Genomic DNA, 16,571 nt, shown 5'->3' with positions numbered 1-16,571 from the left:
TGGGGACTCTGCTCTAGAGGACCCAGGTCCACTATAAGGCTCTTAAAGTTCCCTATAAGGCTCTTAAAGTTCTCTATAAGGCTCTAAAAGTTCTCTATAGAGGATCCTGGTCCACTATAAAGCTCTTAAAGTTCACTATAAGGCTCTTAAAGTTCACATTAAGGCTCTCAAAGTTTACTAGAGGACCCAGATCCACTATAAGGCTCTTAAAGTTCACTATAAGGCTCTTAACATTCACTATAGATGACACAATATAGGATTGGGTGACGATAAAAAAGCCTTGAACCTAGGTTAAGTTCACTATAGAGGAATTTAGCCTTTAACCTAGGCTAGGCTGGGTTAAACCTAGCCTATCCTAGCTAGGTTGAACCTAGCCTAGGGCTAGCCTAACCTAGGTTACTGTTAGTACTAGGCATACATCAATTAGGGTTAGGACTAGCTTCATCTATGTTGGGGTTAGTTTAAACTAAGTGAGAGTTAGGACTAGGTTAACCTAGGTCAGGGTTAGGACTAGGTTAAACTAGGTGAGAGTTAGGACTAGGTTAGCGTTAGGACTAGGTTAACCTAGTTCAGGGTTAGGACTAGGTTAGCGTTAGGGCTAGATTAACCTAGGTCAGGGTTAGGACTAGGTTAGGGCTAGGTTAGGACTAGGTCAACCTAGGTTAGGGCTAGGTTAAAATGGGTTAGCGTTAAGACTAGGTTAAACTAGGTTAGGAGTAGGTTAACCTAGGTTAGGGCTTGGTTAAACTAGGTTAGCATTAAGACTTGGTTAACCTAGGTTACGACTAGGTTAGCGTTAAGACTAGGTTAGCATTAGGTTAACTAGGTTAGGGCTCAACTGTGCATGGGTGATCCTTATTCAACCACTGATATAAATGTAAATACTACAGCGATACTTTGACAACAGAGCAGAATATTACAGGATACCAAGAACATGCGTGAAGCCACAATCACATCCTGACCTCAGAGGGCTACACTACTGTGTGTGTGTGTGTGTGTGTGTGTGTGTGTGTGTGTGTGTGTGTGTGTGTGTGTGTGTGTGTGTGTGTGTGTGTGTGTGTGTGTGTGTGTGTGTGTGTGTGTGTGTGTGTGTGTGTGTGTGTGTCCGTGTGTCCGTGTGGCTGTCTGTGTTTGTACCCTGGAGAAGGCTGTGGTTAGCTGGGCTACTCAGCCGCTTGGTTGCTAGGCGACAGGTTCCTCTGTTTGAAGTACTGAGTGACTTGTTGAGGAAGCTCAGCCAAAACGGATTTAGCCAGAGTCTCCTTAGGAGCCTAAAGAGAGAGAGAGAGAGAGAGAGAGAGAGAGAGAGAGAGAGAGAGAGAGAGAGAGAGAGAGAGAGAGAGAGAGAGAGAGAGAGAGAGTATATTTCATTATTTATAATAATAATTATAAACATTATATAAATAGTAAATACTATTATATACAGTACTTTTTGGTATTATTGTTATTATTATATATGTTATGAATACTTTTATAATGATGAGTAAGGGTTAGTTGGGTGAATAGCTTTGGCTTGTGAGGGAGCTAGTCAGGTTTAGTTAGGGAGAGTTAGGGGGGTAGTTAGGCTTGCTTGGGAACTAGTTAGGGGGAGTAAGGGGGTAGTTCGGCTTGCTGAGAAACTAGTCTGGGTTAGTTGGGGAACTAGTTAGGGCAGGGGTCAGTAACCTTTTCAAAATTAATGAGTGTGCCTTAAGCAACAATGTATTAAAAATTTAGCTGAATTATGACACAGCGACCAAAAACATTCCCAGAAGACCTGGAATGGTACTATTTCCGTATAGTCCACAATCATGCATCAACATTTTAAATGTTTTTTTGGTTGTTATATTTGCAACATGGGCTTACAAATTATAATTACATATGTTACACCATTTTCAGAAACTCATTCAAAAACATATTTGCACTGTGAGAAATGTAAAAAACAAGAATAAATTAGAATGTTGGAACCATCCACATCAATGTCTTTAAGACATGTGCAGCTTTGCAAAACCTTGTGAAGGCGATGCATACAGGCCACTTGCAACCATATTTTCAATATTTTCTTCTCTATTACTCACAAAATAGGTTTAAAAACTATTAACTGATCCCATTTCAGAACACTGCATCCTGTAACTAATTTAAACATATTTGCACTGGGAGGATATGCCCACAACAGAATAAAGTGCAAAAATAAATCGGTAGTAATGATTATGCTGCCACATTGTGCTGTGAATTTTGTTAATAATAAAGAAAATATATATATAATTTTTTTTTATATATATATATATAAAGAGTTAGCGTGAGTTTGGGTTAGAGATAACACGTACGTTCCTGAAGTCCCTGAAGGGTTAGTTATGGTAAGTCGGCTTGCTGGGGTTGTATGGCTTGCTGGGGAACTAGTCAGGGTTAGTTAACACTAGGGCTGGGTATCGTGGCCAATTTCCTAAATCGATTCGATTTCGATTCATAAGGCTCTGAATCGATTAATCCCGATTCGATTCGATTCGTGATTAACCCTAACCCTAACCCTGATCCACCCAGCCCTAGTTAACACGTACGTTCCTGAAGTCCCTGAAGGGGACGAACTGCACGATGTCGCGGGCGGCTTCCTCCCCGGTGTGCGAGCGCAGGACGCTGGCGTCGCCGTCCAGGAACTCCATGGCGGCGAAGTCTGCGTTGCCGACGCCGATGATGATGACGGACATGGGCAGCTTGGCCGCCGCCACGATGGCGTGGCGCGTCTCGTCCATGTCACTGATCACCCCGTCAGTGATGATCAGGAGGGTGAAGTACTGCTGTGGAGGGGGGAGGGAGGGAGGGAGGGAGGGAGGAGAGGGAGGGAGGGAGGGAGGGAGGAGAGATGATGAGATAGAGACAGAGAGACAGAGAGAGAGAGAGAGAGAGACAGAGAGACAGAGAGAGAGAGAGAGAGAGAGAGAGAGAGAGAGACAGAGACAGAGACAGAGAGACAGAGAGAGAAAGAGAGAGAGAGACAGAGAGAGAAGGGAGATAAATCTAGTTTTGATGTTGACATCATTGTTGTTAATAACAAGATTGTAATGATAATCACACCAGCGTTTCTCTTAGCCGTATAGCAATGTATAGTGCTACAACATATGTAGAGTAAAGTTAATGGAAAGGCTGTGTAGCGATACAGCATATATAGCGTAAAGCTGATGGAAAGGCTGTATAGCTAGGGTGACCACACCTTCAGACCCCCAACAGGGACCCTACAGTGCATGGATGCTCTTAACCGCCTCCGTCGTGGGGGACTGTCAACGTTCTCCCGGTGTGCAGAAAACAGAATTATCTTTTCTGGCAAATTCCCAAAGACACAGTGAGGCTCCTGGATGTCTCTGGAAAGACTCTGTTGGGCTTGACAGCTCGCCGCAAGCCTTCTGACTCTGTCAAACACACAGTCTCACGCTAGCAACAGCCTTGACAACCACACATTGATTGACACATCCAGACAAACCAGTGTTGAGTTCAGCCTCGTGGTGCATTGTTTGTGTGTCTCCTTTTGTTTCGGTCATAACGACCGGGACAGAACGTGACGTCTATTAAAGCGCTGTAAACAAGTGGAATATGATGTCATATTCATTTTGGACGGCTCCAGACACAGCAGGACGCTTCTCTCTGCCCTCATTAATAACCGTGTGGGGAGCGCATTGGTGTCCAGGCTTAACGTGTGTTTGTTCAGGGTTAGCGTGTGTGTGTTAGCGTGTATCTTCAGGGTTAGCGTGTGGACGTTCAGGGTTAGCGGTTAACGTGTGGACGTTCAGGGTTAGCGTGTGTATGTTAGCGTGTATCTTCAGGCTTAGCGTGTGTGTGTTAACGTGTATCTTCAGGGTTAGCGTGTGGACGTTCAGGGTTAGCGTGTGTATGTTAGCGTGTATCTTCAGGGTCAGCGGTTAGAGTGTGTATCTTCAGGGTTAGCGTGTGAATGTTCAGGGTTAGCAGTTAGCACCTGTATCTTCAGGGTTAGTGTGTGTACGCTAGCATCTGTATCTTCAGGGTTAGCGTGTGTATGCTAGCGTCTGTATCTTCAGGGTTAGCGTGTGTATCTTCAGGGTTAGCGTGTGTGGGCTAGCGTGTGTATTTTCAGGGTTAGCGTGTGTACGCTAGCGTGTGTATCTTCAGGGTTAGCGTGTGTAGGCTAGTGTGTGTATCTTCAGGGTTAGCGTGTGTAGGCTAGCGTGTGTATCTTCAGGGTTAGCGTGTGTAGGCTAGCGTGTGTATCTTCAGGATTAGCGTGTGAACGTTAGCGTTTGTATCTTCATGGTTAGCTCGTGGACGTACCGCCGCTCTCTCCTGCTGTAGCGCCTGGCTAGCGACGCGCGCCACGTGGTTGATGATGGGAGAGAAGTTGGTGGGTCCGTAGAAGCGGAGGTGGGGGAGGCAGCTGGAGTAGGCCTGGGCGATGCCCTCCACCCCTGGGGAGACGAGGAGCAGAGAGCAGGCGGTGGGGAGGAGAGACCGGCTGACATGAGGTGAACAGCTGTACAAGTACTACATGTTGCAACTACACCACATGTAGTACCTGTCCTACATGTCGTACAGGTACTACATGAAGTACCTGTAGTACCTGTACTTCAAGTAGTACATGTAGTACCTGCACTTCAAGTACGTAGTATATTTTACTACCAGTGCTACCTGTGGTAGTAGTAGTTGATGTAGATAACTGTAAGACTATCTGAAGGGAGGACTTACCTGAACAGAAGGGGTTCGTGGGGTCAAAGTTGATGGCAAACTCATGTGACACCTGATGAGGAACAGAGAAGTACGTTCATTATCGTTAGTGTCTTAACAAGGCTGAGCCGTCGCTCCTCTCCTCACCAGGGGCCCGTGGGCAGGGCAGCAACGTTGTTTATATCATGTTCTCTCCTGATCGAGGAGAGAACAGGAGGAGGACATGGAGGCTCTGTCCCCCCCCTTCCCCCCGGGGATCAAACCTGGACCTCCTCTCTGTGAGGCAGCAGAGATAACCACGGCTCCACCAACATGTGCACAAGCTCTCTCTCTATCGTCTACGCTCTCACCTTCCATTCTCCCTCTCTCTTATATACTCTCTCTCTATTATCTCTATTATGTCTCTCTAGATCTCTCTCTAACTATCTTGATTATCTCTCTCTCTCTCTACCATCTCTCTATTATCTCTCTCTATTATATTTCTCTCTCCATCCTATTTCTCTTTCTCTATCTCCCTCTATCATATTTCTTTCTCTCTATTATCTCTCACTCCCTCTCCCTCTCTCCCGCTTTCTCTCCATTCTCTATCTAGTTCCTCTTTTTCATCTACTCTCTCTCAGCCATTCTCTCTATTATCTCACTCTCTATTATCTGCTCTCTCTCATCTACTCTCTCTTTCTCTCGTCACCATGGAAACACAGATGGCTTGACTGTGCATGTTGTGAACACACAAACACACACACACAAACTCGCGTACACACACAGGCACGCACACACACACACACACACACACACACACACACACACACACACACACACACACACACACACACACACACACACACACACACACACACACACACACACACACACACACACACATCTTTAAAATACCTTCCAATCTGGTGGGAGTTTAGCTCCAAATCCTAAAGCAGGAAACATTTTGTCTCTAGAAACAGAAACCATGGCAACAGTTAGTTCAGCGGGCATGTTAAGATAGAACAATGGTAACAGATTAGACAGGTACGACCTAGTGCAGGATAAGAAAAGGTTGGTTAAGGTAGTACAAGGTAGAAATGGTGTAAATGTTTTCATAGATGATGAAAAAGGATTGATAACCCTTAAGCAGTAACATACTTCAGAAGATCCCTTTGCATACTCAATGTGGTATGATATTGATTGTGAATGGTTGTGATACATTATAAACCGTTATTAATCATTATGATCAATTATGATCCATTATGAATGGCAATGATATATAATGAATGGTTATGATCCATTATGAATCATTTTAATGGTTATAATCAATGATGAATGGATATATATTATGATACATTATGCATCATTATGAATCATGATGATACAATATGAATCACACAGATACATCCTACATCTTTATGAATAATGGTGATTATGAATCACAAATCAGTCTGAACACTATGAATAATAAATGATCATGGTACATAATGATACATTATGAATCTTAAATCATTATGATACACAATGAATTATTGCGTACCGTAATAAAAGACTACAACTCCCAACTCACGTGTCGTAGTCCTGGATGATCTGGCCGACCGCCAAGATGGCGGCCAGGTACTCGTTGCTGCCCAGCGGGTTGATGTAATGCAGGGAGGAGGGCTCTCGAGGGTTCCCATTGGACGCAGTGAAGTCAATCCCAACCTGTCAGTAAACAGATATAACTATATAGTATACAGTTTGTATATAGTGTGTGTGTGTGTGTGTGTGTGTGTGTGTGTGTGTGTGTGTGTGTGTGTGTGTGTGTGTGTGTGTGTGTGTGTGTGTGTGTGTGTGTGTGCGTGCGTGTGTCTATACTCACAGTAAACATCAATTGACATCCTCCGAGAATATAATCCAGGAATGTATAATCTCGTATAATCTAAAGAAGTGCCAGGGTATATTAAAAACACACACTCTTAAAATACCATACTACATAATTACCGAAACTTTTAAAATACTAGATTACCTGATCCCTTATACAATTAAAATACCAGATTACATAAACACACATAATCTTAGAATACCAGATGACATTAACAGAGACATCATTAACTGAGTGATTTGTGGTCAAGGAACAGGCAGAAAGGCCCTGACCAGCCTGCAATATTCTACTCCAAATAACATGGGAATAAAATTGCAACACCCTGATGGGATTACCTTGAATCTAAATCGTAAACATGAATTTAAATGATCACCTTCAATGTAAATCATTTATTTAAAATGAAATCATTCTCTTGAAATGAAATCATTCCCTTGAATCGAAATCCTTAACTTGAATCTAAATCATTACCGTGAAATAAAATCATTTGTTTAAATCTAAATCATGACCTTGAATCTAATACATTACCTTGAATCTAAATCATTCCCTAAGATTCAATCATGACATTGAATCTAAATCATTACCTTGAATTGAAATCATTCGATTGACTCTTAAACATGACCTTGAATCTAATCATGACCTTGAATCTAGATCATGACCTCGATTCTAATTTATTACCTTGAATCTAAATCCTTCCCTTGAATCTAAATCATTAATTTGAATCTAAATCATTACCTTGCACGACTTCAGAACGATGACACCAGAGTTCTTGTAATTCTTCTTCTTTCTCTGTTTCTTCGGATTGATGCAGTCAAACTCCACCTCCATGGAGAGAGAGAGACAGGGAGAGAGAGAGAGACAGGGAGTAAGAGAGAGAGAGATACAGCGAGAGACAGGGAGAGAGAGGGAGAGAGAGAGAGAGAGAGAGAGAGAGAGAGAGAGAGAGAGAGAGACAGGGAGTGAGAGAGAGAGAGAGACAGAGACAGAGAGAGAGAGAGAGAGAGAGAGAGAGAGAGAGAGAGAGAGAGAGAGAGAGAGAGAGAGAGACAGGGAGTGAGAGAGAGAGACAGAGAGTGAGAAAGAGAGACAGGGAGTGAGAGAGAGAGAGAGACAGGGAGTGAGAGAGAGAGAGAGAGAGAGAGAGAGAGAGAGAGAGAGAGAGAGAGAGAGAGAGAGAAAGAGAAAGAGAGAGAGGGAGAGATACAAAGAGAGAGAGGGAGAGAGAGAGAGAGAGAGAGAGAGAGAGAGAGAGAGAGAGAGAGAGAGAGAGAGAGAGAGAGAGAGAGAGAGAGAGAGAGAGAGAGAGAGAGAGAGAGAGAGAGAGAGAGACAGACAGAAGGGTGCTGTATATATATATATATATATATATATGTATTTATTTATTTACTTATTTATACCTCTGTGGTGCTGGCGTGGCTCATCTTGGTCACAGTGGTCTGAAACTCTCCTATGAAGTCATGACCTCCATCATTGTCATAGTCGTAGCACAGCACCTGCGTTGTTATGGGCAGCTGCTGTTATTGACAGCTGCTGTAAGGGACAACTGTTGCTAGGGACAACTGTTGCTAGGGACAACTGGTACTCACATCATGATATTTAATACAATTCAATACAGTGTGTGGAGCAAACCAGTGCATCCTGGCTGGCTGGTGACGTGAGTGGGAGGGTTTATGTGAGTTGGAGGGGTTTAAGTGAGTGGGAGCGGTTTAGTGAAGAGGGATGGGTTTAGGGTAAGTGGGAGGGGTTTATGTGAGTGGGAGGGGGTTAGGTGAGTGGGAGGGGTTTAGGTTAATGAGAGGGGTTTAGGGTAAGTGGGAGGGGTTTATGCAAGTGGGAGGGGTTTATTGTAAGTGAGAGGGGTTTAGTGTAAGTGGGAGGGGTTTAGGTGACTGGGTGGGGTTTAGGAATGTCTGTCGTAAGATTATTGTTAACAAAGTAAGGTAGAAGATGGCGGCATTGTTGTTTTGAACGGATGTGCTTTAAGGATGCATTGAATTGAGAACCTTATTGAAATAGCTGTGGATCAGCATTGACTACAGATATGTAGTGATGTACCTGGATGTTTAAATGTTAAAGAAAATATTAAACTTGATGTATAAATGTTTAGGCTTAACCTTGATATTGAATTCATCAAAGTGAATCTGGATATTTCAATGTTAAGCGGGAGCTTTGATACGATACATTGAAACGTTCAGTAATAGATGTGAGGAGACCTTGATGTTCCTGTCGACGTCTCCGTTACACAGCGACACCAGAGGCACCGTAAAGGCCTTCCACACGGGGTCCAGAGTGTTCTTAATGACCTGCCGCCAAACAGAGAGATTATACAGATCACATTAACATAGAGCATCAAACATTAACCTTAAACATATCACATAAACATAAAGCATCCAACATGAAACATTATATATATCACATCAAACGTTATACATCAAAAATCGCTCCTCCAAAGCCTTACTGTAGAGTTCTAGTTATATACTCTATAGGGGAGGGTCTTTATAGAGTACTAGTTATAGACTCTATAGGGCGTGGGGCCCAAGATCCTGGGGGCCTTCTTCAGAGGCACAACGGAGAGCATATTGACTGGATGCATCACTGCCTGGTACACGAACTGCACTGCCCAAAAGCCGCAAAATTCTGCAAAGGGTAGTGCGGACAGCTGAGAGGATCAGCGGATGTGAGCTTCCCTCCATCCAGGAAACCTACAAGGCCCAGTGTGTCAGGAAGGCCCTATGAATCATTGGGGACCCCACCCAAACCAGAAACTGTTTGAGCTACTGCCGTCAGGGAGGCGGTACCGAAGGCTAAGGGCCAAAACCCAGAGGATGACAAACTGTTTTTTCCCCCAAGCAGTCAGACTGCTGGAGAAACACACTACCATCCCAACCATCCACACACACACCACAACAACAGACAGGAATTTAACCATCTATTGTATTTGCACAGCATTTATCTATTGCACAATAACCCTACCTGTGGCTGCTATCACTTCCACTTGAACACCCTACACTTCACACTTTATTACACCTCATTACTTTTTATTATTATTGATGCTGCTACTTACTTATTTTTATACTTATTCTATATATTTTTTTACTTTGTTTCTTTTCAAATGGTTTCTTATCTTTATTTATTTTATCTTGTGCTGTTGCTGCTATGTGAATGTTGAGGAACCAAGCCTAATAATTGTACTCTTGTATACTGTACAATAAGTACTTTTATGTAATAAAAGTGATTCTGATTCTGATTATAGAAGAGGGTCTTTATAGAGTTCTAGTTATAGACTCTATAGAGGGGTGCTTGTGTGTGTGTGTGCGCGCGCGTGCGCGTGCGCGCGCGTGCGTGTGTGTGTGTGTGTGTGTGTGTTTGTGCGTGTGTACCTCTGTTCTGTGCACCAACATCCACTTCCCATCTTCTCCTTGTTTGTGGAACTCCAGGTAAGGATCAGACTTTCCGAAGAAGTCCTGAGAAGGTGTTCATTATTCATGAGTTCATCTTACAGTAAACACGGTCATTATTCATGTGTTCATCTTACAGTAAACACAGCCATTATTCATGTGTTCATCTTACCGTAAAAACTGTCATTATTCATGTGTTCATCTGACAGTGAACAATGTGATTATTCATTGTTTCATTCTTACCTTTTTGTCCAATTTTCTTCCACTCAGGCTGAGGGTGATGATCCGGTTGTCAGACAGCTCCTGGGCTGTGATCTACAGACCAAAACCGCATCATCATCATCATCATCATCATCATCATCATCATCATCCTCCTCATCATCATCACCCTCATTATCATCATCATCAACCTCATTATCAACATAATCATCATCCTCCTCCTTATTGTCATCATCATCATCAACCTCATTATCATCATCAATCTCATTATAATACTCATTATCACCAACCTCATTAGTGTTACTAGGGGATGTTTAGAGGGTTAGTGTGGGGGTTAGGGTTAGAGGGTAAGAGTTAGAGGGTTAGAGGGCTTGAGGGTAAGGGTTAGAGGGTTACAAGTGGAGGTTTAGAGGGTTAGGGTGAGAGGGTTAGGGGTTAGTGTAAGAGTTAGAGGGTTAGAGGGTAAGAGTTAGAGGGTTACAAGGGGAGGTTTAGAGGGTTAGGGGGAGAGGGTTAGGGGTTGGTGTAAGAGTTATAGGGTTAGAGGTTTAGAGGGTAAGGGTTAGAGGGTTAGAGGGTAAGGGTTAGAGGGTTAGAGGGTAAGGGTTAGAGGGCTAGAGGGTAAGGGTTAGAGGGCTAGAGGGTAAGGGTTAGAGGGCTAGAGGGTAAGGGTTAGAGGGCTAGAGGGTAAGGGTTAGAGGGCTAGAGGGTAAGGGTTAGAGGGTTACTAGGGGAAGTTTAGAGGGTTAGGGTGAGAGGGTTAGGGGTTGGTGTAAGGGTTAGAGGGTTAGAGGGTTAGGGTGAGAGGGTTAGGGTGAGAGGGTTAGGGTGAGAGGGTTAGGGTGAGAGGGTTAGGGTGAGAGGGTTAGGGTGAGAGGGTTAGGGTGAGAGGGTTAGGGGTTGGTGTAAGGGTTAGAGGGTTAGAGGGTTAGGGTGAGAGGGTTAGGGGTTGGTGTAAGGGTTAGAGGGTTAGGGTTAGAGGGTTAGAGGGTTTAAGGTGATGGGTTAGAGGGTTAGGGTGAGAGGATTAGAGGGTTACGGTTAAAGCGTTAGGGTTAAAGGGTTAGAGGGTTAGGGTTAGAGGGATAGAATGTTAGGGTTAGAGGGCTAGGTTGAAAGGGTTGGAGGGTTAGGATCATAGGGTTAGGGTTAGGGTTAGAGGGTTGGAGGGATGGGTTAGAGGGTTAAAGGGTTAGGGTTAGACTAGAGGGCTGGGGAGGGAGTGAATTCAGTAGACTTAGCTTCTCACCGTAATAGTTCCTTTGCCCGCTGGTTTCCCATTGGCTAAGAGAAGTGGTCGGACAAGTTTCTTATTGGACACAATCTAATAGTGTGAAAAGAAGATGAGTTCATAGGTAACTGAACACTAACTTATCATGACATAGATATTTAACAACAAATTCAGTACCTCAACTAACAAACTAGTTACTACACATAAACAACCTAACTAGGAAAAATAACTAGTACTAAAGGAGACTCACCACTCCCAAGGTGCAGATGAACTCCCCGAGGAAGTCGTGTTCATAGAGCTGTGACGCACACTTGTCCTCGTCGAACACGGCGAAGCGCAGCTTCTGCACCTCCTCGAAGTGGTAGTCCACCCGGAACTTCACCCCGAACACCGGGTTTAGGTTGTTCACGGCCGTCTCCGTGCGGCTGATCTGGGGAGAGAGGGGCGGACTGTACTTCTGTACTACTTCACTACTTCTACTTTATTACTTTACTAATTTACTGCTTTATAACTGTACTACTGTACTACTCTACTACTGTACTTCTGCCCAACTCTCCTACCTCCACTAGTCCACTTCTGTACTACTTTACTACTTTATTATTTTCTACTTTACGACATACTGCTCTATTACTTTACTATTTCAGTACTTCATTACACAGCCTGAACGTCAACACAATTAGACGTCAACACAAATAAATATCAACACAGCTAGACGTCAACACAATTAGACGTCAACACAAATAAATATCAACACAGCTAGACGTCAACATAGCTAGACGTCAACACAAATAAATGTAAACACAGCTAGACGTCAACACAACAAGACGTCAACACAACTAGACATCAACACAACTAGACGTCAACACAAAAAAAATCAACACAGCTAACGTTAACACAGCTAGACGTCAACACAAATAAATGTCAACACAGCTAGACGTCAACACAAATAGACTTCAACACAAATAAATCTCAACACAACTAGACGTCAACAGAACTTGACGTCAACACAACTGGACGTCAACACAACTGGACGTCAACACAACTAGACGTCAACACAGCTAGACGTCAACACAACAAGACGTCAACACAACTGGACGTCAACACATCTTGATGTCAACACAACTGGACGTCAACACAGCTAGACGTCAACACAACAAGACGTCAACACAGCTGGACGTCAACACAGCTGGATGCCAACACAACTGGACGTCAACACAACTATAGGTCAAAACTAGATGTCATTGTCAACATAACTAGAGGTACACAGAACTAGACCTCAAGACAACTAGACCTCAACACATCTAGACGTCAACACAATTAGACGTCAACACAACTAGACTTCAACATAACTAAATGTCAACACAACTACACACAGCTCTGTGTTCAATCCAGAGTAGATGACACAGTGTGCAGTAAAGCTCACAGTGAAGTAGAGTCCCAGTATGGAGTCGAGTACACTAGAGTCTAAACTAAATGTGAACTTCTCTAAATGAACTAGATCACCATGGCAACAGCTGTCAAAATAGTAAACTCTCAAAGCAGCTGCAGTGGAGCATAGTTAGCCTGACTAATTTTATAGTTATTATTTGTTAGCCTGACTAGCTAATTAGTAAACTAGTCAGGCTACCTAGTTATGTCCTATGACAAGATATAGAGAAATGACGAGCCAGAGAGAGAGAGAGAGAGAGAGGGAGAGAGGGAGAGAGAGAGAGAATATGAGAGAGAGACAGGGAAACGAGAGAGAGAGAGAGAGAGAGAGAGAGAGAGAGCGAGAGAGAGAGAGAGTCCTTTTGTTTCCATCAAGGTTGCCATGGTAACAAGAAGCAAATTCACATTGAAGGCATGTGCCCTGCTGACCTACTGCCACACACACACACACACACACACACACACACACACACACACACACACACACACACACACACACACACACACACACACACACACACACACACACACACACACACACACACACACACACACAAATGTATTCGGCTGCAGCCCACTGTGAAAGCAACACTTTGAATATTATAAATGATAATCAAACTGTTCAGCATGCCAAGCTTCAGCAGACCAGAACGACAACAGAATAACATTAAAACACCTGGACTACAAGGCTGGTCCTGACCTTAGACCTGGACCTGACCTGAAACTGGACCTGAACCTGGACCTGGACCTGAACCTAGACCTGCACCTTCACTAGACCAGAACCTAGACCTGGACCTAGACCTGAACATAGACCTGAACCTAGACCTGGACCTAGACCTGAACATAGACCTGAACCTAGACCTGGACCTAGACCTGAACATAGACCTGAACCTAGACCTGGACCTAGATCTGAACCTAGACCTCAGCCTTCCTCTGACACACACACACACACGCACACGCACACACACACACACACACACACACACCTCGGCCCAGTTGCCGTCCACCTCGTTGAAGAGCACGCAGAAGGGGTCCGACTTGGAGGCAACGTCCCGGTCCAGCAGGTGGGCGGCCGTGACGGACAGCTCCACGCGGGTCACACAGTGCTGGGGGCGGGACCCCGCACCGCCCTCTGGGGAGGCCATCGCTGCAGCGCTGGACACCGGCAGGGGGGTTAGAGAGTTAGGGTTGGAGAGTCAGTGAGGTACGGTTAAAGACTGAGGGTTAGAGTTAGGGTCAGAGGTTAAGGGTCAGAGGGTCAGAGGTTAAGGGTCAGATGGGATGGGTTAGTTAGTCGTGAAACGGTTGAATACTGATGGGCGACCACACAGCAACATTAGTGGTGAGCAGGATCCACGTTTCCATGCACACAGCACTGGAAGGATGCTGCCTGTTGCTAAGATACCAGTCTGTCATAACCAAAGCACCTCACACTGTGCGTGCCCCAGGCGTTGTGTGCACGTGATGGCATGAGAATGTGTCCTCAGTGATGTTCAACAACAATCCTGTCCATGTCTCAGATGTTCCCTCTAATAAGGCGGCCTGCGGCGCTGCGCTTTAATGAAGCTCAGCCGCCATGGCTCAGTCGGCGCCTGGGGCTCCACACCGCTACCTCCACACGGCCCTGGCTTTAGCCTGCCGTGGTCTGAGCATTATCCTGGCATTGTCTGAGCATTATCCGAACATTATCCGAGCAGTTTCTGAGCATTATCCTGGCATGGTCTGAGCATTATCCGAACATTATCCTGGCATTGTCTGAGCATTATCCTAGCATTGTCTGAGCATTATCCTGGCATTATCCTAGCATTGTCTGAGCATTATCCTAGCATTGTCCGAGCATTATCCTGGCATTATCCTAGCATTGTCTGAGCATTATCCTAGCATTGTCCGAGCATTATCCTGGCATTATCCTAGCATTGTCTGAGCATTATCCTAGCACTATCCAAACATCCTCCTATGTTACATTGACATTATCGTGGCATTATCCTAGCATTATCATGGCATTATCCAAACACCCTCCTAGTATTACAATGGCATTATCTTGGCATGGAGCATTGCATAAAGGATTTGAGATTGTATTTAATCTTAAATACAAATGAAAGCTGAAATCTTAAATGGAACCCATAGCACTAAATGGACACACGTCTACCGGCCTGTGATGGTGTTTCAGGCGTCAGGAGCAGGAGGCTTTTAATGCTGTTAAATTCCAATCACGAGTGACGTCATGGAAACAGCCAGTGTGGTCATTGTAGAAGTTCCTCACAGCGGCAGTCAAAACAGAACGTCATCACAGTATCTGAGCTGGACTGAGCTGCTGAGATCTAAGGTTTTGGTTAACGGTGGCGACGGTAATATTTAAGAGCTATTATTTGAGTGTGATTTGTCAGGACTGCCACAGATATTAGTCATCTATGAGTGAGTGAATGATAGTGAGGATATCTGATCTGATGAATGCCTCTGTACGAGACCATTTGGTTAAAGACTGCCCCAAGCACATTCCTGACCAATCATGGCCTCTGTTCCCTGATGGATTGGGAGTCCCTCCTCTCTGTTAATCACAGGTGTGTGAATGCAACTCTTCTTAAAGGAGGTGAAACGAAGGGAGGGAGAAGAGAGGCGAAGGCGCCGCTTAAAGGGGGTGTAGCTCCTAAATCGTGTTCCCTTCTGCTCTAACCCTCCCTCTCACCAACTCTCCCTCACCCCTCACTTTCTCTCTCTCACCCTCTTTCTCTCTCTTCCCCTCTCTCTCTCACCCCTCTCTCTCTCTCTCTTCCCCACTCTCTCTCCCCCTTTCTCTCTATCTCTCTCTCTCCCTTTTTCACCATCCCCCTCTTTCTCCCTCCCCCTCTCACTCTCTCTCTTATCCTTATTCTCAAATCGTACCTACTGCAGTGGTTAATGACGCGTTTGTATGTTAATTTACTGTAAATTAAGTTAATTCATAATGCATAACAGTATATTAAGTATCATTTAGCTTAGTACATTAACATGAAGTAGGTAAGGTTAGGCGTAATTAAGTTAAGTGCAAATACATGTTTAAGTAAAGTAGGCTTTGATTTCGTTAAGTATAATAACCTGTAAATTAAGGATAATTAGGTGAATGTATTAAGTTCAGTGAGTACATAGCCCGCCCAATACGCCCATGCATGCGTGAGGTCATGATTTAAGTGGACATTGTAGACCAGCGCTGATTGTAGCGCGCGCGCGCACACACACACACACACACACACACACACACACACACACACACACACACACACACACACACACACACACACACACACACACACACACACACACACACACACACACCCCTTCAGATCCCACTGATTATTATTGTACGGATAGATCGCAAAAGCACCGCTCTCAACCTGCGGGGATATGTTAATTGGAATTAGGAGTTGATGATTCACAGTGAATATAAAAGAGGATTATATTTGTAACGGTCCTGGCTGGCGCGCTAATCATGATTTGTATTATTGACACGCACTGATAACTGGTTTCATTACAATCAATCCGACTTACCTTGATTACAAGAATATCCCCAACTTCCCCCTCAAGTTGTCTTTCTCACACCTTTCATCGAGAAGAAGCGGACCTGTGAGTTACCGGAGCCGTTACTGTCCAAAATGGGTAGAAAAGCAGAACAGAGTGGAGGCGCACTACGCGATACTGACCTCCTGTCCTCTTATCTCTCCGCGGAGACTCCGATGAGGCGCGCTCCACGGACACTCTGATGAAGCGCGCTCCACCACGGAGACTCTGATAAAGCGCGCTCCACGGAGAA

General features: G+C 44.5%; 1 protein-coding gene across 1 annotated transcript; it reads right to left on the bottom strand.

Annotated features, from left to right (window-relative positions):
* Positions 1–1,163: 1,163 nt before the first annotated feature.
* On the bottom strand, positions 1,164–16,329 carry cpne2 (copine II). Its single transcript, XM_056598468.1, has 16 exons — positions 16,310–16,329; positions 13,771–13,939; positions 11,607–11,786; positions 11,375–11,449; positions 10,150–10,221; positions 9,889–9,972; positions 8,722–8,811; positions 7,906–8,001; positions 7,244–7,330; positions 6,509–6,568; positions 6,218–6,351; positions 5,563–5,617; positions 4,690–4,741; positions 4,279–4,412; positions 2,538–2,774; positions 1,164–1,271 (listed from the first exon to the last, which is right to left on the bottom strand). Exons 2-16 carry the CDS (start codon positions 13,927–13,929, stop codon positions 1,164–1,166), a joined length of 1,623 nt encoding a protein of 540 aa, XP_056454443.1. The 5' UTR covers positions 13,930–13,939; positions 16,310–16,329.
* Positions 16,330–16,571: the final 242 nt, after the last annotated feature.

Source organism: Gadus chalcogrammus, chromosome 9 (genome assembly GCF_026213295.1).
Source record: "Gadus chalcogrammus isolate NIFS_2021 chromosome 9, NIFS_Gcha_1.0, whole genome shotgun sequence".
NCBI classification, from domain to species: domain Eukaryota; kingdom Metazoa; phylum Chordata; class Actinopteri; order Gadiformes; family Gadidae; genus Gadus; species Gadus chalcogrammus.
This window is presented reverse-complemented; position numbering and strand designations above follow the sequence as displayed.

Excerpts from the sequence above, each read along its gene's own strand:
- cpne2 (XM_056598468.1), bottom strand. The coding sequence starts at position 13,929 with ATGGCCTCCCCAGAGGGCGGTGCGGGGTCCCGCCCCCAGCACTGTGTG. Across the intron at positions 8,002-8,721 it reads ACGTCGACAGGAACATCAAG|GTGCTGTGCTACGACTATGA; the intron begins GTCTCCTCACAT and ends ATAACAACGCAG. Across the intron at positions 5,618-6,217 it reads ATCATCCAGGACTACGACAC|AGACAAAATGTTTCCTGCTT; the intron begins GTGAGTTGGGAG and ends TTCTGTTTCTAG.